Consider the following 27,824-nt stretch of genomic DNA (forward strand, 5'->3'; position numbering starts at 1 on the left):
AGTATGCTAATGTGCAGTGTATTTTTTTTGCTCTAGGACTTGTGAGATGCAAGAAGAAATATAAATTTGAAGGCATGAGCGTCTGTAGCCTTGGATCTTTACGCTCCCCTTTTTTCTTCTGTACGTATTTCTCAATCTATAATATACCTCTATATTATATTCCCTTTTCCCAAAGCTCTTGCGTTTGTATGCCTCTTCAACAAGTTGATGAACTCTGAGAATAACGTGCATTTATTTATAATCCAGATCAACTTGTATGACCTTATTTGCTGTTTTGATCTAACCAATAAATTCTATGATAGAGGATAATAAATCTTGCCTATCTTTTACTTTTGTCTGTCACTTTTATGATTACTTGTCACTTTGACTTCATTCGGGTTTGGATTGTAGGTGTCTGCTGCTTACAGTGTGAAGGCCCAGAGAGCATCAGAATTGCATAATCTTTGGCGCAAAGGAGCATCCACCACCATAACAGCTGCTACTAACGCACTAAAGCACATTAACACATTGAAAAATGCCACCTGTGTGCTTAGTCTTTGATTAAATAAACACGCGAGTTACGAAGCTGTTATAAAATCCCTCTTACTTTCGAGTTGTCAGGTCACCAATAAATCTGATTTGTATCAACGGGATTTTTCTTCTTGCGGCTTTTCCTGACAGAAAATTCATTAGAAAATCAGGAATTAGAAGTTTTAATTAGCTATGAATGAACAATAATCCAATAACAGTTTTTGTAATCAGAGATAGGAGTTAATTAATGTATGACCGGCCTAAATAGATAATCAGTTTTATATATTTACATATCATACTGTGTGTTGCAATTACTGCCATACATACATTATCATTATTATTATTATCATAGTAGTATGTTGCTGTGAATATGTCAGAGCCGAATCTTAGAGATTAGTCTTTGACTGCCACCTAGTGGCCAGTGTTACAACTTGCACCCAACCCTGTCGCCCGACTTAAAATGAAGTTAACGTTTGAGAGATCAGGAATAAACGTGGAAGCTGAGCCCGAATGTAAATATAGCACTGCTGCCGTTGTGATGCAATGATAAAGTAAGCTCAGGGTTTCACAATCTACCCACCAACGTGAAAGATTTCCGTCAAGTGTAATAAAGACAGCCGTGTGCCGGAAAATACAAAATTTCCACAAAATAAAAGCCCGCAAACATGCCCTGTTTGTGGAACTAAATATAGATGTATATATTGAATATGACTGACACCAGCGTCATATGATAACACGTGTTAAATGTTGCTGATATGTCGCATCTTTACGTGGTCACCGTGTGTGTGTTTATTCTAAAGTGTCGGTGGAAACGGAAGTGCTATTTTAGTTGGGAGTGGATGAGCACGACGAGCTTAACACGAGCGCTCGCACGTAATTTGTACGTCACATCCGGCGAGTGGGGTCTTTTTTTTTTGTTTTCCCGTATCCGCCATTTCAGTTTTTGAAGTTAGTTGTCGTCGGCGCTGGATTGTAGCAGGAATTCTGTCGCCAAAACGTGTTATATGGCCGATAGAGCGGAATTGGGACCACAAACAAGATACGAGTCCTTCCTTTAACGTGGCTGTGCTCCTGCGTCGACGAATTGATGCCCAAAGTGCCAGCTGCGGATGTCGCCTGTTTACTAAACGTGCTCTAAGGCGCTAAAGTTTTTGTATGAGTGGAAGGCTTTGCTTGTGGATAACGGGAGGGAGAGCAGGGAAGGCCCGGTGAAGCCTCGGCTTTGGAGTGGTTATCATGGCCGGAAATTTTAACGCGGACGACCGTGGTAGCTGGTACTGGGGTCGGCTGAGCAGGCAGGACGCTGTGTCTCTGCTGCAGGGGCAGAGGCACGGCGTGTTTCTGGTCCGGGACTCCACCACCATCCCCGGAGACTACGTGCTCTCGGTGTCGGAGAACTCCAAAGTCTCGCATTACATAATTAACAGCATCAGCAACAACCGACAATCCGGCCCAGGTAAGGCACCCCGGCGTTGGGGCTAGGTGTGCGGGGCTGCTGATGTGACCATTCTTGCATGACTTGCACCAAAGGAGATGCGCAATAGTGTCTTTTCCACTCAGCAGCGTGGGGGAAAACGCCAGGCCAGGCACAGTGTTTCAGTTTAATGGCAATGGCCGTGAGTGCAGTTTGTTCACATTTCATTAGATATTATACAACAGGTTATTGGGAGTTGCTGCACTGTTATTTTTGGCTAGCAGACTGTGTCAGTTTAAATGAGCCCAGTTTACCCATTGGAAAAGACAGAGCAATGGTTACATGCCCTTCCCATTGCCAGGCTTTTGACAGACGTTTAACCAGACGTTAACTCAGTGTTGCAAGTGAAGTATTTCCTCATACCTTTGCAAAAATACTTCATTCATTGGAAGGGGGAAAAAAACTATGGTGAATTCGGGAAAAGACTGCAAAATAAGGGAACAGAAAGATTTCCTGGTCATTCTGGAAATTACCCTCATCGTGCCTGGATACATAAATAGCCTACGGTTCCAGTGTGATTGTTTTGGAGCACGGTTTGAGTGTCTTAACATAGACTTCATATCATTTTTTTTTTGTTTCTGACGTGTCTTTCTCTTACTTACTCCCTCTCTCTCCCCAGGTTTGGCCCATCCGAGGTTCCGCATTGGAGACCAGGAGTTTGACGCGCTTCCAGCTTTGCTAGAGTTCTATAAAATCCACTACCTGGACACCACCACCTTGATAGAACCCATCAACAAGTCCAAGCAGCCCGCCTTCATGAGCGCCGGCCCTGGCGGGGGCCCCCCTCAGCGCCTGGAAGACGAGTACGTCCGAGCGCTTTTCGATTTCCCCGGCAACGACGAGGAGGACCTGCCGTTTAGGAAGGGAGACGTTCTCATAGTTCTCGAGAAACCGGAAGATCAGTGGTGGAACGCCCAGAACTCAGAGGGCCGAACGGGGATGATTCCGGTGCCGTACGTGGAGAAATACCGACCAGCGTCTCCGAGTTCGCTGGCGGGGCCCGGCGTGCCCGGGGGACCGCCGGGTGGGATGGGGATGTTGGGGAACTCTGACGGCTCTGCGGCCCAAGCTGGCGCTCCATTGCTAGGAGACCCCAGCCAGTATGCCCAGCCCACCCCCCTCCCAAATCTCCAGAACGGACCTGTCTATGCCAGGGCCATACAGAAGAGGGTGCCCAATGCCTACGACAAGACTGCCCTGGCCTTAGAGGTAAAAAGATGGATGTGTTTGTAGTGTTTTTTGCCTAACTCGGTGCTTTCTTCTGATGTGCACACGAAGAAAGGAGACAGTCTGGAATAAGGATGTAGGTTCAGCCCTTTAAGCTTATCAAGACTGAGGTCACATTCTTTGGCCTTCTTTCCCATTGTGCCTTTGGTTGTTTTTTCGTTAGTATTTGTCGAGCTGAATGAATTGAGGTCAGGACGTGCTCAGCCAGCTTTCTCGTAGGTTTTCTAGATAATCTGGTCATTTAATTTCTCTTCTGCACAGCTCAACGTTTCAGGTTGACCTGCATGCGGTCCGTCCATAATGGTCATTAAACGGACTCATCCTTGTGGACTTCTGCTTTTGTCGACTGAGGGTATTTGATCCTCCTCCTCATGGATTTTCACCTAATAAAGTACCCAGAATTAAAATCTGCCATTAAGCCGTGCTCACAGTGGCAGGGTTGTTAAACTGTCCGGAAGTGCGAGCCGGGCTCCCACGGAGCAGGTCATTGGGGGAAGGAAATAGTTTGTGTTTGGGAACAGGACCATTTCCTCTGGTCTCTGTGAAGCCAGGAATCCAGCTGAGCCAGAAGTGGGACTAGGAGGCAGGCTAGGCTGAGTGGGCTCTCTTGTTCTGCTGCTGGACAGCATTGCTGAAGATATCAGCATGTTGCAATCTTAGACGCCCTGAATTTCTGCTTACTTTTTGTACTTTTGAGTGGAGGCAAACTGCATGTAAACAGCTGCTGGATGATTTATAACCCTCCAGCACATTTGTGTGCTAGAAAAAAGCACATTAGTTTGACATTTCTTTTTGCATGTGACAGGGACGTACTTTGTATGAGCTGGTATCTACCACTCCTACCTGCGATAGACATTTCTAGCTCGACCCATGTGAGGCGGTCCATTTTCTTCTCTGTAGTTGGCCATTAGTGACTCAGCATGGCAGTACTTAACAGTTAATAATTAACTTGAATTTCCTTGTTTCAAAATCCCCCTGATTATAAAGATCTTTGTCTTGAGCAGCTGGGACTACCTTAAGGATAAAATTCTTGTTTCACAGAGTTTCATGTATTTTCTATCTACCTTATTTTCTTAATTCACAGGCGTGCAGCATCATGGCGTTGTACCTGTAGCACATTATAAACCTGGATTTGTGCACTAATTCCAGTCTTTGTAAAGCTCAAACTCCAGTCATATAGGTGAAGATAATGGCATTGGCCGTGATAACGTAAAGGCCCATGCATCAGTCTGGAACTGGATTAAATTAGAGCGGCATCATTAAATTTATCTGGGTTCATAAATGCTAAAAGGCCAACCCATTTTCACCTGGAATTAGCATATTTTATTAGCATAGGGATGTTTACTCGGATCAGTTTATTCAAATCAGCTGCAGGATGAAATGTCAAACACATAGTAAAAGATTGTGTTTACTGAGACAGATGAGCAGCAGAGTCTCACATGTTGTACATGGTTGAAGTCGGTGAATGTCCAGAAATTTACTTACTTCACACAATCCATTGATCAGTCCTGACAGTTGGTGACTCATGAATAGTTGTATGTTGGCTGTGATCAGTATCTGTCGGCTGTGGCCTGTTAGGATGTGTTGATCGATTCAGAATGCAGTGTGCAGACATTTCAGTACCTTCTATTTAAAGTATATTCAGGTGTGGATGTCCTGATGCTTTATTACGTGTTTCATGGAGCCTTAGTGACCTTTGACTCACCGCTATCACATTGCATCATAGAAGATTAGAGCTGACATAGGAGGGAATCTAAACACTTGTCATTTACATTTCACATTTTTCAAGGACGACCGTCCCTAAAGAGTCAGAGATCTACTGCCATGTGAATTTGTGAAAGAAAACAAAACATTGTTAATAAAAATGGTATGCAGAAGATTTTTATTTATTTGAGTTCCAGCCCAGCAGTTTAAAATGCCAAATATTTGTGACAGTCTTGTCCCTTTTTTCAGTATGTTTGAAGTATTTGTTTACCATTTACTTGTATACAGTCCATTGATTATTCATATCACTTTTTATGTTTGTATATACATAGTAGTAAACGTGTACTTTTCACTAAACTTAAGTTAACTGTATTTTCAGTGCAAAAATATTTTATAGAACAACACGATTAATCAAAAAAAAAACTGTGTATTGCAGCTGGATAAGAGAATAACTATGGAGTTAGTCAATTGCTGTGCGTATTTCAAGTGTTCAGCTATGTCAGATACAAGTAGGTGAGTAATCATTACAGGCATCACAACCAGGGCATGTCCTGTGGATTCTGCCAGTCAGACATTAATCACCGTGGTAAAGGGTTATTAAAGTGATGCTATGAGTAGTGGATGAGTGCTCGGCTGTAACTGTTGACCATTCAGTCATCACCCACTAGACCTGAACTTCGGACCTGTCGGTTGGTCCTTGTTTGCTCAGGTTCAGTGACACAGTTGCAGCCACTTCCCTCTCTCTAATGACACATGCCTCCATCCGACAGCAGACGCTCTGGTCTATGTCAGACAGTATCAGGAATCGCTTGGCACTCGTTTCCATGATGGAGCAGATTTTGTCAGATTTCTCTTTTTTTAAAGTCCAATTTTGCTCAAAAAGACCCTGGAAGTTTTCCATTCTCTCTTTCCTTCCCTGCCTCAAACTGATGAGCCTCTAGCATTAGACCTGGGATCTATGAACTACTTCTGTTAACGGGGAGTTCTGTCTAGCGTCATTAGAAAGTTCTCATGATTGTTCTTGGCATTTTATTTAAATAAACTTCAGTTGAATATTTGGAAGGAATCCATCACTTTCAAGTTAAAAAGCCAGATATCATCTTGTGTTGTCTTCTCAGAAAGGACAGTCCGTCAAAACAAGCAAACTGAGACGAGAACGGGGGAGTAGAGACGTTATTAGTGTCATAATTTTATAGACTAAATGATTTATTCTGGGATGTGGAACGTTGCACGCCATTATTGTCTTTTTTACCTGCCCACTAACTCAGATAATTACTACATGATTGCTGGTTATTAATCTGACAGTAGATTGTTTCCGACTATGTTTGTGCTGTTTGCATTTCTGCACTCTCACCTCCTCTCTCCCCTCCCTCCCTCCCTCCCCAGGTGGGCGACATGGTGAAGGTGACCAAAATAAACGTGAACGGCCAGTGGGAGGGGGAATGTAAAGGCAAGCGGGGCCACTTTCCCTTCACACACGTCAAACTGCTGGACCAGCACAACACCGAGGAGGAGTTGAGCTGAGAGAGGACAACCGGGCCGCCACCATGACACTAGCATTAGACCCTTTCTTGCCCCGCCTTCTCTCCCCTCTACCCTTCCCATCCCTCACACCCACCTGTCCCCCCGTCTCCCTCACATGCCCTCCAGCTTTTACCCGCACCAAGTACAGTTTGAGAGAATCACTGAGAACAAAAAACAGGCCTCGTTGGACCCTTGTGATGCACACACCTTCCATTTCTGCCCGTCGGAATAGTCACACCCGCCCTCCTCAACCCGCTCTCACGACTTGCTGGCTTGGGTCGTAATACTTTACAGCGGAACACGGAAGAGAAACTGAATCTCCTGTTCTGCGGATTTAGCAACACCCTTTAGACCCTCTGGCCCTGCCGTAGAGACGTTATCAACACTCACTCCTCAGGAGACTCCTCGCCTCAGACTTCAACCGCTTCCTCTTCCTGTGTCGGAGCCAGTAGATAACTGCTCGGCGCTGTGTCATTTTTCATCCTCGTCCTCATCCGTAACCACGGTTACAGCACTGTAGGGTCACTCATGCTGCATTCATGTCGGATCGGAATAGAGTAACGCGCTGGGACCAGTGGCGGCGCAGAGTGCATGTGTTTTGTCTGGTCTGAAGCTGTGGCAATACATTTAATGATTTTATGGATTTTCAGTAGACGTTTTGAGATGCTCACTTGGTTTGCGGCCAAGAGTCGAGAGAGCGTGAATTCATGAGGTATTTAAGTTCTTCTTGATGGCCTCGGTTCAATTGGGTTAGCTTTAGACACAGCACAGCTAGCCTGTCTTTCATGGTTTTGACACTAAGCTAACTGCTTACAGCTGCTGGTAAGTTTAAAACTCGGCAGCATCAGAGTGGGATTCTTGCTGCTTTGAAATGAAACTCGTTAGCTCGATATACGAGGGAAGTTGTGTACAGAAAATGATGTCATTGAAGTTGTAACATTGGCTGTATGTCTCCAACTGTTGGTGTCTTTAAACAAATGGGTTCACTAAAAAAAGAAAATACATGGGCACATTCAAACAACAATCATGTTCCTCAAACACAAATCATTCTGTCATCAGTACCAGTCAACTGCTAACAACAAAGACCACTTTTTAACTTAAGTACAATATATCACCTTGTCATCCACCATCCTTTGATTTGTCCCAAAGTGTCTAATCATGAGGTTTTCACAAACCAAAACAGGAGACTGTCCAGTTTCTACCGATTCCATTTGATGGTAGCATCACTTCACAAGACACTCGAGAAGAAATCAAGAAAACCATATTTTCCTAAGTGTCCTAAGAGTCTTGTTTCAGACTGACCATGCATGTAGGAATCCGAGCATAATAAACGTCATCACACAGACAAACCTGCCATGGCCGCATTTATCTCACATTTGACTTTTATTTGTCAAAACTGCTACCTTTGGTTGTTCAGGAAATATATATATATATATATATATATATAACTGAGTCCTGAATATAATTGATTACTGATTTAGTAGCGTTTGAGTTTAGTCGCATCACTAAAACAGGAATGAACAATATCCTCTTAGCAGTGTTTCCTGTGCAACTAAATTGAGGCAAATGCTATCTCGTCATCAAAAATGATTGTTCTTATTGGACATGAATGCAGCATCATAGTAGGGTGACCGAAGACTGAAGTGCTGGGGTGTTTTAGAAACTCAAAGAAGGTTTACGTGGGGAGTGCGTCATCCTGGAACGAAATGAAACAGCTCAGTTTTCTGAAAGTGTACAGTTCTTCTCGAGGAGCCGACCAAGGACCAGTCCAGCGCCCATCACATCCTCCCACTACGTATCAAATAAATAGCACTAACCTGTGTCAAGACCAGCATCTTGGAGTAACGGCATGCAGTTATATCCACAGAGCGGCCAACCAGAGGAACTGCAGGATTGTTGAGGAGGTGGCGATTAAGGCGACACTACATCCTCTCACCTCCCAACCTGGCTCACCTCCACTCACCACCTACCACCACCAAGTAGTCTTTTGTAAGAAAAAAAAAAGAACATATTGTTACGAAATGATGTACTATGTGATTATCATTACATGCTAAATATTGTTTTTGTTATCTTTGTAGTATTCCTCACAGCAGGCTTTGTCTGGGGCAAACACTTTTTATTACTGCTGCATGTCGGGAGGGAGCGATGGGTCGTTGGTGCAAAATGAATGAAGTGAGTTGGGGACGGGGCACGCGTGCTCATTCTGCACCTGATGTACATGATTGAAGTTGAACAGAGTGAATGTAGGCTGTCCACCACGTTAGTTAGTACCGTCTTCTCATATTAGTGCTCTCCATTCAGCTCACTGGATATACCTTAGCGTGACAGAGTTCTCTGTGTTCGGATCTTGTCAAATGTGTCCCAAGAAAAGTGGTAATTTTTTTTTTTTTTTTTTTTAAATTTTTTTTGGGTACCTGCCTTTTGTTTTTAACCTCTTAATAATCTTGTTGCCATCTTGCACCGGTTTGTCCTTTTAATCATGAAGCTTATCAGCACGAGTGTCCTTTGTCTTTCCTCAGTTAATCCTCCGCCACTCTTTTATTTAACGCCTCCTCTAGTGAAAATGCACAAAAGCCAAAATTGACGTTCTTTCACTGTTCTATCTCTTCCGCTGCCATTTCTGCGTTTAAATTAAGTTTAAAGTAAAGTAAGTAGTCCAGATTGCCTTCCCTGCCCCCAAAAGGTCGTGATAAAATTGAATCTATCTACGTATTGACACCTGACAATCACCACCCTCGCGTATCATAATGCAGACTGGTTTGGATTGAAACAGGGTGGGTGTAGCTTAGACCTCTGCAAGAGTGAAACCTCCTAGTCCACGTTAAATTTGATCTGCGAGAACTCGCCATCTCTTCCGAGTGGAGGCTTCCTCTCAGATGTCGTGGTCCAGTGTTTCCAGCCAGCGCACCATGTAACCTTTAGGTGGCACTGTAACAGCATTCAGAAAGACTGGGTTCTCCCTCAAAGCCTATTCTACCAGTGCTTATGAGTTTTAAGGAGATGAAATTGAATTTTTAACAGAATGCACTTGCTGCTTAAACAGTTTGCATTGACGTATGTCCTCCTTTGTAGAGTTGTGATCATCTTTTATTGCTCCCACACGTTGGTCTCTCCGATCATATAGCTTTGCCTGACAAGAATTTTCACATTTAAATCTCACGTCGTTAAGTCCCAGCCCCGAGTTATTAGATTTACTGTTTGAAACTGTTATGGCTCACGTCTTGGAAAAATCTAAGAGTCTAACATTTGTGTTTACTGCCAGTTTTGACACAGTCCATTTGATCTGTGTAGTTATGATCAACTCGAGCTTCTTTATCACTCACGCTGCACGCGGCAGGTGCTTAGCTACATGAATCATCGTCTTATAAATTTATAATTTTGTTGCCAATGAAACCACCAAGAAGTATTTTTTTAATAGCTCGGCATGACGTCATTCGTTTCCTTTCGAACAAAGGAGGGGGGTCGCAGAATGCCAGTGGAAATTGTGTTAATATCAAAATGTGCCATTTTATTATAACACTATATTCTTTCAAGACAATTGAAATTACCTTTTTATTTTCTGTAGCATGTAATGTGTTAATATACTAGTAAATAAAGTCAAACCCATGACAAACGATTTGATTAGTGTATTGAATTTTTGAATGCTCATAAAATCTCTGGACATCTCGGTGAGCTGCTGAATCGAGAAGTATCACTACAACAATACTGTCGAGCACACACATTGTTAATGTGGACTGTTTTAATTCATGACCAAAGACTCTTTTTCATTCATGCTGCACATAGCAGTTGCCTAGTTACACAAATCATTGCCATTCACAGGACTGTGGTGTATTTATAGTAACACTGTATCAAAACATGTAAAGCTAATGTAAACTCCCTTATACATTTGGTACCTGGAGAGTAGCTTGATAAAGGACAATATTTAAACTACAGAATAGTGATCAGCATTGGGTTGCTATCTATATGCATCTATCTATCTCTATACACACACATATATATATGTGTATATATATATGTATATATATATGTGTGTCTATATATAGCTATAAACAGAGAGAATGACTAGTAAATTATACAGAACGTGCTGTGTATAGTTGTGTAATAAATAATTAGTATTCCAGCGCGACAAATATGAGATATGTATGACTGTCGGTGTGTAGGCTATAAATGTGTGTGTGTGTGTGTGTGTGTGTGTGTGTGTGTGTGTGTGTGTGTGTGTGTAGTAAAAAAAAAAAAGTGGTGATTTATTCTTATGGCTTTTGCTGGACATTGCCACTCCTCTATCTAACAAGGACCAGAAGCAGCTGGGAAAATAACATTCCGACTGCAGATAAAGTTAATTTAATATCAGTTACCCTTTGCGTTGGGGAGAGTCTTGTCCGTCAATAAATAAATAAATAAATGGGAATAACTGGGACGTATCGGAGCCTGTGATTCGTGTACGTATTTGCGCAGTACCCGGATGAGGCCGGTCGCCATCTTTCGTCCCTCCTCCTTCTCCGCCTCCTACCACCACAGCTCTGCCGGTGGGGCGCAACACGACCACTACCATAGACCCAGTTGGTTTCTAGGAACGGCCGATAGACCACCTGGCACACCACCCACCACCGCCGTGTCTGTCATCAGAGCTCCGTCACTTTGCTGCGCTTAGTTTGCTGCTCTGCTTTCATCTCGTCACATCATGGGAGAACGAGAGGACCTAGTCTACCAGGCGAAACTTGCCGAGCAAGCAGAGCGATATGATGGTAAGGCACTAGCTTGGAGTAGGACGTGTTCTCCGATGGGATTATTATTTTTTTGCTTTTTCTTCTTTCTGGGAGCTAGCAGCGCTTAGATGTAGCTCGGCGTTAGCCTTAGCCAGCAGCGGGGCTAACACTGAGCTACAACGGCCGTTTTTCATCAAACAATTTATTGACACAACACATGGCTCACTGTTGGAAGAGACCGCGGTGAAAGTAAAAGAATAGCCGATGCCCCGAGCGCCATTCCTCATATGAGAACTGTTGGGATGTGTTAGACATGGGCTAACATTAGCAGAAGGGCTAATACAAAATGGCGGATCAGTGGAGCGTGAGCTGTCAGGGGTTACCTCCCTCCCCTGCACCACGCTAGCTCCACGGCTAAACACTCCAGCTTCAGCTTCGGGTGTCATGTTACTGACCTTATAACTGCGAGAACATACAAGTTTTGCACGACACTGTCACAGATGGCCACCGGCTACAACTTTAGCCAAAGTGTTGGTTGAAATGCAGGATTAGCTACTTGGTGCGCCGCTGCTGTGTTAGCTGGGAGTGGGAGGGCAGCTGTTCACTTGGTGGGGTGTTCCCCTGCAAGCAGGCTGCACAGATCGATTGGTGAAAATGACTCCTTCTTCCCCTCTCCGCTGCTCCTCTGTCGGACCGTCATACCATTACAGGCCTCGCCGAGGCTGTTTTTAGACGCCTGCCTGTGCCACCGGTCATACGTTGCCCAGTAACGTTAAGTGAATGTACCATGACTCATTCACGGGATTTGGACCGAGTGTATTTACAGAGTGATTTGTGGTTCACTGGCTAAATGGCAAACTTGCTGGAATTCGGTCCAATTCGTGTTGTTGTTCTGCAATTTATTCTAGGGTGAATGTTTAGAGCTTAAATCAGATAATTACCGAGTTAAACCAGCCTCTGTCCCCATTCAGCCCACAGGGTTATTTTAGAGAGGTACGTGATGGCGTTCAATCCAAACTGAGATATCAGTGAATTCAGTGATCGGTTTCAGGCTGAGTTTGCTGGATCGGTGCCATTGGATAGGTCCGGGTTTGGAGCGGGTAGAGAAGCTGCATCAGCATGTAGCCTCAACACACACTGTCATGTCTCAGTGAAGCTGAGAATTACCTCTGTGCACAACTTCCAGGACACATGAACGCCCCATTCACTGTGCAAGGTTTTGCCAAATCAAGAATTTTTTCATGCAACACCTAATTATACAGTTAAACTGGAATATTTCAGAGAGATATTCTGTTATGTGAACCATCAGTTTATAGTAAAAGAAGCCAGACATCAAACCTATCCCTGTTTTTTTGGTCTCTCATTTAGTAACACTAGAAGAAGTGTGATAGCTCGCTGTTTGGTGTCTCCTAAAGGTGAAACGCTATCTAAATAAAAACGACACAAAGTGCTCACAGGAGTGTTGATATTTGTCTCCTCAACAGAGATGGTGGTGTTTATGAAGAAAGTGGCCGGCATGAATGTGGAGCTCACAGTGGAGGAGAGGAACCTACTATCAGTGGCCTACAAGAATGTGATCGGAGCTCGGAGAGCTTCCTGGAGGATAATCAGCAGTATCGAACAGAGGGAAGAGAGCAAAGGTGGAGAAGAGAAACTGAAGATGATCCAGGAATACAGGCAAACGGTAAAGCACTCAGTGAGGCGTTCAGGATGCCACTTTGCATGATACTTGTGGACAAATATTCTGTGTATGGACCGTGTCTGTCAATGTCCCAAAAAATGTTTCCCATTTCAAAATGTCTCAGATTTGGCGTGTTACTGTATCATCAGAAGCTCACGTTAATGAGACGCACACTGAGCATCTACTGGACAGACTGCATCTGAGTCATAGCTGGCAAAGCATCCACTCTCTCCAGCTTTTATGAAGGGAAATAAGAGCTGCTATTATTCTGGGAGAGGCCAGTGTGTCTGAGAGATGGGAGAGGCAGTAGGACTGCAGTGAGTGACCTAATGGGATTCAGAGACTGGTACACCTCTATTTTGTTAGTCGCTCTCTAACTCCCGTGGGGCTCACATCTCGTGTACCAGTGCGGCAGCACCTTCTGGGCATTCATCAACATCTTATCTCAATTACAAAAGATGAATAATTAAAGGTACTAGTTGACCAGTGTTTTAAGCACGGTGTTCAAATGAAAGAGTCGTCCAAAAGAAGCTACCGAATGTTAAAGTGTTAGTCTGCAGATACCTTTGTGGTCTTTCTTTTCTTTCGTGCACACTTCTGTGCCAACGTAGGTAGATGATAAAATCTTTGTCCTCACTGGATCTGCAGCTACACAGGAGCAGAAAGTGTCATTTGTACTTAAGGGAGGGCTTGAGTGGTAAATGTCTTGTCTGTTTGCTGGCAGGTGGAGAAGGAGCTGAAGTCGATCTGTGGTGACATTCTGGATGCACTGGAACGGCACCTACTCCCCTCAGCTCTCCTGGGAGAGTCTAGGGTCTTTTACAACAAAATGTAAGAAGTTTGTGGTATGAGCGGCGATCAACAGATCAATAAATTAACCGTCTCCGCTGCTGGCACGGAAATAAAACACAGTCATGTGTTGGGGCGAGGTTATTTATTTAAGGAGCGCATACCAGACAGCAAATGTCTGGGAATTTGATAGTCTCAGAGGAACCTCTGCATCAGGAAAAGTTCACAAATTGGACACTTTACAGGAATATACACAGTTTATTATGGGAAAGCTCATGTAACTGCTCGCTCTATTGTGTCTGCTACTTACTTAGTTTGTTATACACCAGCAAAAGTCTATTCCTGTGTTTTCACTTTTGTATTCCTCAATTCCAGGAAGGGTGACTACCACAGGTACCTGGCAGAGTTTGCCACCGGAAACAACAGAAAGGAGGCGGCAGAGAACAGTTTGGTGGCCTACAAAACTGCTACTGATCTAGCCATGTTGGAGCTGCCACCCACGCACCCCATCCGCCTCGGCCTTGCCCTCAACTTCTCCGTCTTCTATTACGAGATCCTCAACTCACCCGACCGAGCTTGCAGGTTACTGTTTACTCAATAAAGCATCTCTTTAGCTTCATTAACAAGTGTAAAGCAGAGTAATACACTTTTATTATACTATGTTTGTCCCCTTGAGTTGAGTTGGCTGATACAAGAACCCCAATCCAACCCAGAATTACATCAGGGTGTAGTTCCTGTCCCATACACATGAAGGAATATGTAACAGGACTTCACGCAGGCAAATGGGAACTGAATGATTACACACTGACGCGTATGGATAATGTGTTTTTGTTGTGGTTTAATGAGATTAACTAGAAATATTTCAGTTCAAACCCAAATGATCTGAGGTATAAAGTGATTTTGACAGAAGCTTGTTTGATCAGGTTGGCGAAGGCGGCGTTCGACGACGCCATTGCAGAACTGGACTCACTGAGTGAAGAAAGCTACAAGGACTCCACACTTATCATGCAGTTGTTACGTGACAACCTGACACTATGGACTTCAGATATGCAGGGAGAAGGTAAGATGTTCACGCCATGGTCCGTGTCATTTACTGGAAGACGGGATGCACAGACTCCAGTTATTGTCAGACCACTACTTACATTTTGGTTCTTGCACAGCTTGAGTACCATTATGAGGACAGTACAGTGACTTTCATCACGCATGCTGGACACTTTGACTGTAATAAAATTAAACACAACATGACATCAAGTGACATCAGCCCAGTGACTGACTCTGGCGCTGGCGTCAGTGCATCCCTAACTAGCATTATGTCTTAATGTGATGCCGTATTGACATTTTCCTTGTTGCTTACACTGATTAACTAACTCACCCATCTCCTGTTTCCCACCTTAACATCTCTACACAATCTGTTTATATCATGTCTTCATACTGTGAGCAACCAGATGGATGATTTGCCGTCACGCTGATTGATTCCATTACTTTGACAAGACTGAGTTACACAAACTCAGCCACAAAGGAAATCAAAAGTGTCACGGTATTCGAAAGACCACGTCCCCCTGACTTCTCTTATACTTGCATCCTCGTTTGTGATGTGGGTGTTTACTCATCTTTGTGGCCTCGACCCCATCGACAGTCTCAAGTAATTTCAAGTTGTGATTGGGCTTCTCGGTTTCAGCCTGAGGTTCAGATGTGAACATCTTCTCTTCACTGATCCTACTTTTCTCTTCTCACCAAAAGTTCCAGTAGCTCAGTCTTCACTGGCAGCAACATACAGGAACTCTGCCAGAGTTAGAAGTTCCCCAAGTGCATTATGTTTTTACAATGGCCAAAAATAAAATAAAAAAACAAATTCTGAATGTAAAATTATACTATAGAAGACGCAAGAATGTTTGACCAATCAGCAAACTGTGTTTATTGAATTACAACATGCTGGACCTCAGGCAGGAACTTTTTGGGTTATTAAATGATCTCCCTGGATTTTTAGACCCTGTGACAACACAGTAAGAAGGACAGAGTTCCTCAAATGGTTCCTGTGCTGGAAAAGCACCTCTTGATTAACGTTTGACAGAATTTGGTAACAAAATCTTTCGGTTGAAGGTGACAGCGTTGATATGTAAAGCCCCAACTTAAAAAAGGACACACTGACATTACTGTCAGGATCTGAGTCAGGGCGCTCACACGCCAGGCAAGTACAGAGTTGGATTATTGAAGAATTCTGTCCACGCCGTGTACACGAGCCTCGGCTGGAATCAGCTTTAAAGTCAACACACCTAACAGAGGCCGCCTGCTTTCCTGCATCGTAACATTTAAATCAAGCTCTGAACGAATTGAGGAAAATTATAAATTTCTATAAATAAAATGACACATGGAATAAACTAGTCTAAACAGGTACATGTGTTTGTTGGGGTTGTTTTGACAAGTAGGGAAATTTAGCAGTTTTCAGTAATACACTCTTTGTTATTTGGGATATTTCTGTAATAAATGGAAACTACTAAATAAAAGCTGATGGTGACAGCACCTTATATTACTCAGCAGCTTTTGCTCACAGCTGTTTGAGCTAATATTAGCTTTTATTAGACCCCCCCAAATCCTGGACCTCCTTCATTCGAGCTGTGGAAGCTGAGGATGTGAGGCGTTTAAACGTGTAAGCGGGAGTTTGCAGCGACTCGGCGTGAGGCCGTGTACAGAGCTGCTTCCTGTCTAATGAAGTGTGGCTAGCTACCTGAAACTGCCATGTGGTGTTCACAAAACGCGTACGCCTTTTTCCGCACAAACAAGTGTCACTCTTCGGTTCTTTCATCAGCAGCAAAGAAACACGGGCTGTTCTTTTTTTTATTTTCAGAAATGAATGAGTGGAGTTTCTTCCACGTCTTTGATTCTTAAAGCATGAAAAAAGAGTCATTGACAAACAGATCTTCTTAAACAGTCACAGACGAAACTAATAAGTGAGAGGAGAGAGCTTCAGTGTTGTCACTGCTACAAGCCACAGCTTATTAAACATGAATTATCGCTACAATACAGAACATAAAATATTGGCATGCGATATAAAAACGGTGCCGCCTGTCAATCAGCCCTGTTTCATTCATTCTTACTCTTCCTCCATTCATCGGGTTTTCCTCAGCAGCGTAGCAGAACGTCGGCCGACACCTTTTTTGCTCCACAGTGACTCATCATCTCTCTTGTGTTTTTCTCGTTCCCTCTGCTGTAGAATCCTAAAGGAAACAAACCTGTTCATTTCCCATGTTAACTGTACTTTGTAAGTGTTGCTCACCCACGGCTTGCTCTGTGTGTGTGTGTGTGTGTTTGTGTGTGTGTGGCTGCCTTATCTCCCCTCCCTACACTAACTCACTCATGGTCCAGTAAACCAACCTTTCACCTGTTGCTCTTTCACTCACCCATTTGGTTGGATCTTAATTTTTTTGGTAACGGAGGGTAGTTTTAGATCTTTCCACCACGGTATTGTGTTAATAATGTAATATTGAAACCTGACTTTAGTTCCCGTAGATGCTGGAGCGTAGATCATGTTGTTGGCATGCCAGACTGCTTGCGCACTAGCACAGTGTTTCAGCACACGCAGCCTCCGTTACGACGTGTCCAGGTGCCGACCAGGAAGTTTAAATAGTGCCTTTACTGCACACGTGTCATGTAGAAGCTTCTCTGGTTTATTTTTTCCCCCCACTTCATGGTGATGGTGTATGTTGTCACTCATGTAAAAGTAGATTTTCCTGCTGCAAAACAAACACTGGTGGATTTAAAGATGGTATATAGTAAGTACTTTGTTTAAGTACATTTTTTTTAGGTACTTGTACTTTGAGTATTTGCATTTTCCGCTAATATTTCAAACTCACTTAATTCAGAAAACCAATATAGTTCTCTTCTGCTTTAATTGATCAGACTTTAAAATCAAACATTTTTACGATAGAGGAACAGTCTGCCTCTGATGTGAAGTACTTTTCATGTGCTTATTTCTACAGCATTTATAAAAAAAAATGCATGAAATTTGTTCAGGTTTTGAAGACGGAAATCTTCTCGTTACATTACAAATGCTCATTATACCTGAGCGCTGTATTAGTATAAAGTATTAAGGTTTGTAAATGAAGGAGAAAGCGATAACCTCCGAGCTGAGGCTACATCTACATTAATCTGGCCACATTTTGCAATATAATTTCCTTTTTTCTTTTAAACTACTACTTTTAAAGTCCTCCGCGAAAAACCACAGAAAAAGACCGACTCTGTGGGCTTCCCTGACCTTTTTAACACGCGTTGTGAAAGCGGGATCTAACAATCGGAGCGAGAGAACGTTTGGGTTGGGTTCATCACGCAACAAACAGACACCGAACTGCTTCAAAGAGTTTCTTCTTCTTCCCCTTCCTGGATTAGTTGAAGGAAACTATGAAACGCCTCAATACAACCTCTGTTTGTTTTGTCAGAAATATGACGATACGTCTTGTAGGCTCCTGGAAACTAAAGTCCACCTCTCTTAGTGTGGACTCGGCCTTCATTCTCCACTGAGGCCACAGTCACCGTGTTTGTTTGCCAGGTCACTCACTGTAGAGACTGGAAAGTGTGTCGTGTTGAAGCTAATGGTGCGTTCCCCCTCCACCAGGTGAAGAACAGAACAAAGAGGCACTGCAAGACGTCGAGGACGAGGCCCAGTGAGACTATGCCACCAACAGCCAACAACTTGAGACCCACCCCCCCCTCACACTCCTCCTCCTCCTCCTCCTCCTTCCTCCACCTTCGTCCTCCTCATCCTCCCCTTCCTCCCTTTCCGAGAATCACCTTCCTCCTCCTCCTCCTCCCCCTCCCTTTTCCTTTCTTCCACCTCTGCAGCTCCGAGGCCCAGCAGGACCCCAGAGTCAACAAGTTGATTTTTCTCTTCTTTTTTATTTTTATATTAGCCCTTACATCACTCAAGTAAATACCACTTAAATGAGACAGGAAATACAACGTTAGAGAGGCAAAGATAAAGAAATAGGTCCCTGGATGTTTTTGTTTTTTGTCCTGGTACAAGCGGTTCTGAAAATGTTATCTTTGTTTTCGTTGTTGTTGTATTTTTGTTTTGTTTGTTTGTTTGTTTGTTTTTTTTTGTTGCTTTTCCTCAATATTTTTATCAGTTGCTGGATGTATTGAGAGTTTTTTTTTTTCTTAATGTAATTACAGAAATTAACTTTTATTACTGATAATGTTGACTTAGTTATGGGAGCGGTTTTATCTGAGTTTTTAGTGAAATGTCATGCGGATCATTTTACCTTTTTTTTGTGGGCAGTTTGGGAAAACTACAAGTGCCCTTTTTAACTTAGTTTTTCAGAGGACGTTGGCAAAATTCGCGATATCCACGTGGGGCAAAGAAGTGCTTAACTTTTACACCATAGTGATTCTGTTGTCATGTTTTTGTAGTTGTCCTTGGACTGTACTTTGTGCTGAAATACTGTAACTGTGCACACATGCTGAATCTCTGAAGGCAGATTTATCTCTTGAAGGCGGATTTAATTTAAAAATATAAAACTTGGGAGATGGCTCACTTGTGTAAAAGACAAGTCTCTATTTGGCCCCACTCCTCCCCACAGAGAGAGAGAGAGAGCTCTAAAATCAACATGGTCAGTGCTTGCATGAGTTGATACTTTTTCTTTTTCTTCTGCTGCTCCTCCCCTACGTTTCACGAAAGCTCCTTTAGGTTCAGAGATTTTCTTTCTTTTGCCGTTTCCTTTGTTGCTCTTCTCGTTTTGCTTCATTATGTGTATCTTGGAGCTGATTTGTACTACTGGATATCTGACTGGAGCCACAGACAGGGAATCTGTATTGTTCTTACTGAAACACAGCATGGAATTAACATTAAACAGTCTAAATTAAACATCACTAACTGTCTCGTTGTTTCACATGTCGGCCTTGAGAGGAGTTCTTAATAATGAAAGGAATAAAGACGTCCTGCTTGCTGCCGCCTTTAAAATACCGCTGTTAAAATCTTATGACGATACATTATCACAGGAATTGACTCTCTAAATCCTTTGCCTTGTGTTGCCGCACAGAACAGATGTTGCCGCTGCAATCGGAGTTGGCAACTGTGAGCGTTATCATAAATTTATGTTTTATTTTTAGACTCCGAGAGACAAATGCAATCTTAATGCCTGTGCTTCTGCGGTGACGATGTATCCGGGGCTCCTGCTGTGTGAGCGCTCGTCGGAGAAGCGGGGACGTCGCCGGGCTGGTCACAGACCAGTGGGCACGGGTGATTCCTGGCTGAAACGCACACCTTTGTCCTGCCGTCACGTGTGATTAAAATGCGTGTCTGCCTCCTAAGTCCTCCTCCCTCTACCTCTTACTGTGTCCCTTTCACACGGCTGTCTCTACGTGTTCGTTCTGTGGGGGGCCCCCCCTCCCCCCCGAGACCTTAACCTTTTGCCTCCCTATTTTCAGTTTCTTGTAACCTCTGCAGCAGTTGCAACCTATTCTGCTGTTACATCATCCTCAATAACGACTTGAACCCCGTGCCTGGGCTAAATTTAACCCCCCCCCCAGGTGAAAGTGGAGGAGCCAGTCATTCTGAAAGTGGTGCCTCGAGCAGTGACAGCCACTCAGAGCGGCGTCCTTCCTGCAGAGCGAGAAGTTTCAGCTGCCTGATGGCACGTAGCATTTCCTGCTGAGGAGAGAGGCTGATTAGGATCTGGGTTCCCCTTTGACCTTTGAGGTGTATCAGCTCGGGCTCCCCCTTTATCAAAGCCGTATTAGTAAAACAACCAAGTCAAAAAAAAACTTTAAAAACAAATGTTACAATCTCTTGGCAATTTTGATTTGAAACGAACAAAACACATTCGCACTCACTCGATATAAAGCGTCATTAGCTCCTTTGGTGTTGCTCTCCCGTCATGTTACATTACATTATGTAATTTAAATCCTCCCGTGAGGGTGGACCATAATGGGTTTATCAGGTATAAGCCTCTAAAAAGGCTTCGAGTGGTTTCCAACGGTGCTTTCTTTGAACTGCTGTGCCTTTTAGTATTCCTGTTTAAAAAAAAAAAAAAACATATTTGAGGGTGTGATTCTGTGATTTACAGTTGCGATGAAAGTGCCAGCAAAGCATCACTTGGTGTTTCTTCTTTGTCTGCATATTCCACCCTCATCTGACAAAGACCCAAAACTGAAGCAATCAAGACGTGTGAACATGTGGATGGTTGTGCAGCAGCTCCTCTAGCGCCCTCTACAGGTCCAACCTGTCCTTCGCAAGAGAGTCTTGGCTCACTTCAGATGGATGGATGTATACTTCAGTAAAAGACAGGTGTTTATTTAGCACTAAACTAGATTTAATTTATTAGTTTCATTACTTGCTTCCTTTCTGGTGAAGTTTTTACACTACTAACCACCACAAATCTTTCCGTGCTGATGAAATTTGCTGCTACACATGAGGGTCACGAGCAACATCAGAAATCACGGTTGCACATGTTCTGCTCGTTTTCGCACGCAGCATCGTCCTCTTGATGTCAGAGCAGAGGCTCATTCTGCCTTTCACACATTAGTCCCAAATGTTTAGCATCTCCCTTCACCCCCGCTGTGTTTCGATTGACCCGGATCGTTTTAAAAATGCAACATTCGTCCACTGATCTCAGTCCACCAGCTGAGATCAATGAAACAAGGAGTTGGTCGGTTTGTTTAATAGGAACGGATAGAGGAAGTGTACGGTTAAAAGTGATGAATAAATGCTTAAATCAGTCAAAAATAATGAATAATTAACTGAAATGGTCAGAATAAAAAAAAAAATCTATAAATAGTGTGTGTGTGTGTGTGTGTGTGTGTGATAGGAGTTTGAAATAGTACAGGATGAAATATCTTAAAGCTACAAATACATGGTTAGAGGGAGCAGCTGAAAGTGATGAATAAATGAAGTAATGGGTAAACACTTGAAATGTTTAACAGGGAGTAATAAATGATTTCCTAAACTAACTGGGTGATTTATGTCCACTTTAAGTCAGATTTTAGGTAATGGTATGTCCAAAAAGACAAAGCTAAAATAAAAACAAACTCATGTGACTAGAATCTGACAGTTGATGTAGTTAGCCAACTCTAAGGGAGCTGGTTGTATTAGTTTAAGTAAAAGCAATGAATGTAGAATTAGTTGGAATAAATTGTTTAACGTGCTAAAAAGTACTCACTAAAAGTTAACTGCATGAATGTAAATTTGACCAAATCAAAAATGTTGCTGTATGAGCCTGAATCCTCTTCTGTGAGACGAAGCTCATTTCTTCAGTGGCTCCTCTGCATCCAACCGTCGCTATCCGAGTTTTGCTCAGTCAAGCTAGGCTGCAGATCTCGTTCTGAGCCAGTGATCCGTCAAACTGGCAAACCTGTATTTACCTTCAGATGAGATGTGTTGACTGTCAGGTTACCTTGGCACCTCACGGTTTCTCCTCCACTGTGCAGCCTGCAGTAACATGAAACCTCAAGAGGGCAGCAAGTTCCAGCTAATCTGACAAAACATCCCTCGCCCTGAAATAATTATCCATATTTCCTGAGGAGATGGTTGTGCATGTGCTGTGGGGGGGACATACCAAACTGCAACAATTCAACTTTCCATTCGTCGTGTTTTGAGGGCCCCCTCTGGAGGGAGTGTTTTTTGGTCGGAGAGCCGGAGGACCCTCTCTTCTGCATCTGCAGCCTAATCGGCGTCCGCTCGCTTCCTCTGCCTTCCTGTGGAAACTGGAAACTGCCACAGTGTTCTGTTGTCGGGGCAAGATTACCGCGCGCAGAGTGGGACCTAGGGAACAAACGTCAATGAAATATTATGAACTTCCTCTTCTGCTGCAGAGACAGCAGTTATAAATAGCCAGAGTTATTTTCAGGCAACACTTGTGAGATTTACTCAGCCCCGGCCTGATCTGGTCTGGGCCGAGCCTCCGCGCGGTATCTGGTTACAGGACTGTACCACAAATATACAGCAGGATGAACCGGTGAACCGCGGCTCGGCCTGTGCTGCCCCCCACGCCCTTCAAATCGCCCGCAGTGCCCAAGTGCCATGCACTGCGTACAGTAGAAGTGGGTGTTACAGTGTATCCGAGCACCCTGTTCCCACAACCCAAACTCTGCCTGTCTGGAAAACAGGGCTGATCCTAGGTTAAATCAATACACAGCCCCATTATTAAAAAATCCTGCTGTTCGTCGCAGAACTAATGGATGCAATGCAGTTGTTTAAAACCAGGCTTTTTGTTTGGCCTGATGGATCCCATAGATTTTTTCACATGAACTCAAACGTCCCTTCATCATGTTCTAACGGGCTTTTAGGAACATTCATTATATGAAAGTAAAAACTTTTTCCAAGAGGCTTTTCATACACATGAGTTGTCAGATGGTAGGTTCAGACTGTAACACTATTAACTGTTTCTTGACGTTAGTTAATCTAGCTGCCTCTTTATCCATTACTATCCATTCATTACTTGTACCGAGCAACTTTAATAAAGAATAACAAACATAATTTTCGTTCAAAAAAATTATCTAAGTTACCTTAGTTATTTCAACCATGTAAAATAAAACAGTTTGAAACTAGAATATTCCCTTAGTGAAATTTTGAAAGGCTGCGGCCGGGGATACCGTCTCTGTCAACATGACAATTAGCACACTTTGCCTACATTAAGCACAATTAGCTTAGGGTTAGCACAGTTACCTTACAGTTAGCACAGTTAATCCACAGTTAGCACACTAAACTCACATTTAGTATAGTTAACCCACATGTCGCACACTTAACCCACATTTAGCACAGTTAGCATACGGATAGCACAGTTAGCTTACGGTTAGCACAGTTAGCAAGGAATGCATGGTTTAGAGAAAGCAGCTCAAAGTGATGACTAAATGAAAAAAAAGGGGATCAGTTTATATAGGTAGCCAACTCTAATGGATAATGAGATTAAAAAAAAAAATGCTTCACTCTCTACTTTACACACCGGTCAGCCACAACATTAAAACCACTGACGGGGGAAGTGAATAACATTCACCGTCTTGTGATGATACAATTTTCTACATGGAAACATTTGGACCCTGCATTCATGTGGATGTTACTTAGACATGTAGCACCCACCTAGACCAGACCAGACACCCTCGACCCATAGCAATGACACTCATTGATGGCAGCAGCCATCCCCAGCAGGATGCAGCCTGACACAGACACACACAAAAACAGTAAATAACAGAACAGGGTGTTGACCTGACCTCAAACTTCATTAGATCCCAAACTGATCAAGTATCTGTGGGATGGTCCACAGAGGACCCCTTCTCTCAACCCATAGGACCTAAAGACCCCCACTGACAACATTCTTTAACCAGACACCAAAGGACACCCACAGAAGACCTATGTCGTTTCTCTGATGGGTAAGGACTCATTTGGAGGCACAAGGGAGACCTACACGATATTAGGAATGTGGTCATAATGTTATGCCTGTTTGCAGTGGCAGCTAGGGTTGGTAAATTAACAGTGGGATAACAAGACATATTGCAATGAACAAAATAGTTTTGCTCTTAAAACGTCGGCTATCAATACTGCCAGTAACCACTAGTCCAGATAATTACCTCTCATCAGTCAGCCACTTTAGAATCACTGAAATATAATCTCACACACAATCAGCTCACATTTCATTTGAGGTTCGGCAAATACACAGCGGACAAAAGAGGCACCGGGGCCGATAATGTCCAAATTCATTAAAGGTTTCTCTGTTGCGGTGACCAAGCAACATGCGCCCAGAGCGGGAAAGAAAGGGATTTTACAGGGACCGGATGAGCTCACTGCATTTACGACAGTGACTGTAACTGACACCAAGCAAACCACTGCGGCTGAATGTGGTAGAAAAACAAAATCCTTTTCTTTCCCACTTTGGAGGTGCGTCATCCAATTGTCCCAATGGAGAAACCACCCACAATTATACTGTTATGCTGTAGACTGTTTTATTTCCCCGCTTATCTGCTATATCCGCACATAATAATGATGTGGGTAATAACCCTAGCTTTACAGCTGACTTTGTCTATTTCAACCACTCGTAACTCATAACCTTTTCCATATATGACCTGACCACTGCAGAACGTCCTCCCTAAATATTCAAGATTAATATACACAACATATAATACAAAAACTATACAATTACATCTGATTAATAGTAATCTGTAAATGACATGAAATATAAATCCCAAACTAACCTCTCATCATTAAACTGACCTATAGTATACAGAATGATTATAATTGTCAAGAGTAACAGTCCAATAAACTAATGGTAGTTTATGGTTATGCCTTCGTCACAGCTGTCAGTGGTGCCAGTCAGATTTCTATCCTGGTCTCGAGGACATCGTATCAGGTTGTTTCCTCGGAGTCACTGACAGGATCCGTGTTCTGTCATCTCATCGTGACTCACCTTCCGTCTGTGGCAGCACGGGAAACACCCACTGTACACAGAGACGTATGGAGAGGATTTCTTTGTGATGCAGCGCTAAGACGGAGGAAAAAAGTGGCATCTGACCTGCCCTTCGCGGCCGTAAACCCTCCGACACATTTCCGACGTTTCTCCATGGCAACACGCGGGAAGAGTAGTCTCTGCAGTCTTAATGTGAAAACGGATATGATGATCTAGGCAGGGAAATGGGAAACTTTTTGTTCCACAACATGGATTTACAGTAATATATATTATATTTTTATATATATATATAGAGAAACTTGATCAGCAGCCACATTTCCAGGCATTAAGACTGTGTTTAAGTGTATATGTGCATATGTCTATTAACTGTGATATGTTTCCACTAAACTAAACATCTGCAATGTGAATATCTATTTATAGGGAATAAAATGACTGGGATTTGTATGTTATTTCATAGTGGTATTCGCACAGGTATTTCTTAATACTACCTTCACGCTCCACTATAAATCATCTGTGTTGTTTCATTTCACTTTCAGTTTATATTAAGTCAGCCAGTTGAAAATTATGTGTTCTTACTTTAAAATAGAACCGGGCAGAGCAGCGTCTGCTCCAAGATTGTGTGTGTGTATGTGTGTCTCAAGGCCACAGGTTTCCTGTTGATGCCAGGCTGTCAGGAATGCGTCCAGCTGGGGTCAGGGGTCAAAGGATGTGTGTCTCTGTCACTTCCCCCTCTCTCAGCAGCAGCAGCAGCGCGCGATGCCCTCGATTCACGAAACACAGTGCGCGCATCCCCGTGCCACCGTCACACTGAAAAACGCGCATTTCTTCATGGAATATGAATGGGGCACGAGGCGTACGACTTTTCCTTTTATGCCGCTGCTCATTTATTTTTTATAGAAACCTATTAGAGTACAGTCTGCCCAAGAAAGGAGCACTCAGAGGAACATAAAAGTTGCAGAATAGACAACTGCGAGGTCCGAAATTTGACAAAAACTCAATATGAAAATACAATAGAAATCCTATAAATCTTGCATGTCCGTCTTTATTGCAAGTGGAGGCAGTCGAGTTTAAATTTTGACTTGTCAAAGAAACGACTCATTTAAAGTAAAACATTTGCCAAATCCCAAAGCAGCCACATCTGTTTTCAGTCAAATTTTCAAGTAAAAACATTTTACCATTGCATAAGCTACTTATGTAATAAGTATGTTTTTTGTTCTGTTCTGCATGTAATCCTCTGATGCATCTTCGTACTCTCTAGGACAGCTTGGTGCACTGCGCAAAAGTTATATTTTTTCTGTATCTTAACTATTGTATCATTAGGTCAGATTCCACTTCACAAAATGTGATGAATGCAGCAAATTGCATCTTGTGCAATTAGCCTCATGTGTCCCACAGCAGAATGCAGGGAGGATACCCGAGTCATTGGTCGGTCATTGTGCGCGTCAAGAAGGTCACCCAGATGATGTATGTTTAGCTATCAGGCTGGAGCTGTTTATATTTGTGTTACACAGACAACAATGTATGGCTGCATTGCTACATTCTACCCCGGCGGCCACGCTCCTGTCCATATGGTGCGTATGCGTGTTGAGTGTCAAGGACCTGGTTACTCTGGTCCCTGGGGGCAGGAAGTGCTCAGCTACAACAGCGCAAGTCCCGTATTTGTTTTTTAGAAAGCGTGCGGCGCAAGCGTGTCCGTCTTGCTTGTATATCCTAAGGGAAGCGCTAGTGGGTTCCGTCATGCACATACTCCAGCACACATACACGTCACACACACAATCAATCTACTGGGTGGGTACTTGGGAATGTCTGAGGCAGGATGCTGGTTGTAGGAGGAAACATGGTTCAGACCAGCCCTGTGTGTGTGTAAGAAGTACCATCAATTATATAATAGGAAAAGCAGCCTTAAAATGGTACCTGCAGTTACCAGGGGGTAAGTAGGAAGAATAGCTGAAATTCATGAAATACAAATATATAGTACATAAATATGCAAACGTTTTAGTAATTAATATGCATGCCAAAATTATATGATGAATTCTTTAAACAGCATAATGTAAATTAAGTTATGAATGGTTAAAATAGCTACCTGAAACTAATGGACAAATGATAAAAAATAGTTAGTTATCTAACTTATTAATGGTTGAATAATGTGGAGGGCTCAAGTGGATAAATTAAATATTTAGCCAACATGTGGTGGAAAAATGAAATGCAAGCTAAGATTTGACAGTAGCTTCATTATTCAAATATAAGCCAATTATATAATGGCAAAATTATATAATGGAACTTTTAATCAATGTTATAATATTGATTAAACATTGAAGTTAAATTCTTATTAAAATAATAAAATAAAATAAATGGTCACAGTTCGAAATGCTAGCTATTAGCTAAAAGTTATGGCTAAGTTGCTAAAAATGTAAATACGTTTAAATATATGATCAAATTTGATAACTGAATTGAAATTAAATTGAAATTGAAATTGAAATTATAATTAAAATTGAAATTTGAATTGAAATTCAAATTCAAACTGATCTTGTGTCTTAAATGTCATTAAATTAATTACACTAAATATAAGGTCGAACTGGATAAATTATTTATTTATTTATTTATAAATACTAGCTCTTAGCTGAAAGCATTAGCTAAGATGTCGAAATTGTTTCTAATGCAGCCTAATGGATAAATGGCTCAAACGCTAAAGGCAAATAGTTGAAGTTAAAATATATTGTTTTTAAATACATACATTAATCATATGGTCAAATTGAATAATTGGATGAAATGAATGGTTTGATAGTAGTACTAAAGCAATAATTAATTTAAGGCAAATGATG

The 27,824-nt window shown here is 42.6% G+C and overlaps 2 protein-coding genes across 3 annotated transcripts; both read left to right on the forward strand.

Moving 5' to 3' along the window:
• Positions 1 to 1,409: 1,409 nt before the first annotated feature.
• Positions 1,410 to 10,055, forward strand: crk (v-crk avian sarcoma virus CT10 oncogene homolog). Its single transcript, XM_047594007.1, has 3 exons — positions 1,410 to 1,966; positions 2,604 to 3,193; positions 6,302 to 10,055. Exons 1-3 carry the CDS (start codon positions 1,747 to 1,749, stop codon positions 6,437 to 6,439), a joined length of 948 nt encoding a protein of 315 aa, XP_047449963.1. The 5' UTR covers positions 1,410 to 1,746; the 3' UTR covers positions 6,440 to 10,055.
• An 872-nt stretch (positions 10,056 to 10,927) lies between these two features.
• Positions 10,928 to 19,477, forward strand: ywhae1 (tyrosine 3-monooxygenase/tryptophan 5-monooxygenase activation protein, epsilon polypeptide 1). 2 transcript variants are annotated; one of them, XM_047594049.1, is made up of 7 exons: positions 10,928 to 11,184; positions 12,630 to 12,829; positions 13,551 to 13,657; positions 13,991 to 14,197; positions 14,539 to 14,675; positions 16,827 to 16,874; positions 18,225 to 19,477. In XM_047594049.1, exons 1-6 carry the CDS (start codon positions 11,121 to 11,123, stop codon positions 16,832 to 16,834), a joined length of 723 nt encoding a protein of 240 aa, XP_047450005.1. In that variant the 5' UTR covers positions 10,928 to 11,120; the 3' UTR covers positions 16,835 to 16,874; positions 18,225 to 19,477. The 2 variants fall into 2 exon arrangements, with proteins under 2 accessions (XP_047450005.1, XP_047450004.1); XM_047594048.1 differs by lacking the exon at positions 16,827 to 16,874 and having other exon boundaries at positions 10,929 to 11,184.
• The last annotated feature ends 8,347 nt before the right edge of the window (positions 19,478 to 27,824 follow it).

The sequence above is a fragment of the Mugil cephalus genome, chromosome 9, assembly GCF_022458985.1.
Source record: "Mugil cephalus isolate CIBA_MC_2020 chromosome 9, CIBA_Mcephalus_1.1, whole genome shotgun sequence".
Lineage (NCBI taxonomy): Eukaryota > Metazoa > Chordata > Actinopteri > Mugiliformes > Mugilidae > Mugil > Mugil cephalus.

Coding starts and splice junctions, on each gene's coding strand:
- crk (XM_047594007.1), top strand. CDS start 1,747: ATGGCCGGAAATTTTAACGCGGACGACCGTGGTAGCTGGTACTGGGGT. Junction 1,967..2,603: donor CAACCGACAATCCGGCCCAG/GTAAGGCACCCC, acceptor CTCTCTCCCCAG/GTTTGGCCCATCCGAGGTTC. Junction 3,194..6,301: donor AGACTGCCCTGGCCTTAGAG/GTAAAAAGATGG, acceptor CTCCCTCCCCAG/GTGGGCGACATGGTGAAGGT.
- ywhae1 (XM_047594048.1), top strand. CDS start 11,121: ATGGGAGAACGAGAGGACCTAGTCTACCAGGCGAAACTTGCCGAGCAA. Junction 12,830..13,550: donor TCCAGGAATACAGGCAAACG/GTAAAGCACTCA, acceptor GTTTGCTGGCAG/GTGGAGAAGGAGCTGAAGTC. Junction 13,658..13,990: donor AGGGTCTTTTACAACAAAAT/GTAAGAAGTTTG, acceptor CCTCAATTCCAG/GAAGGGTGACTACCACAGGT.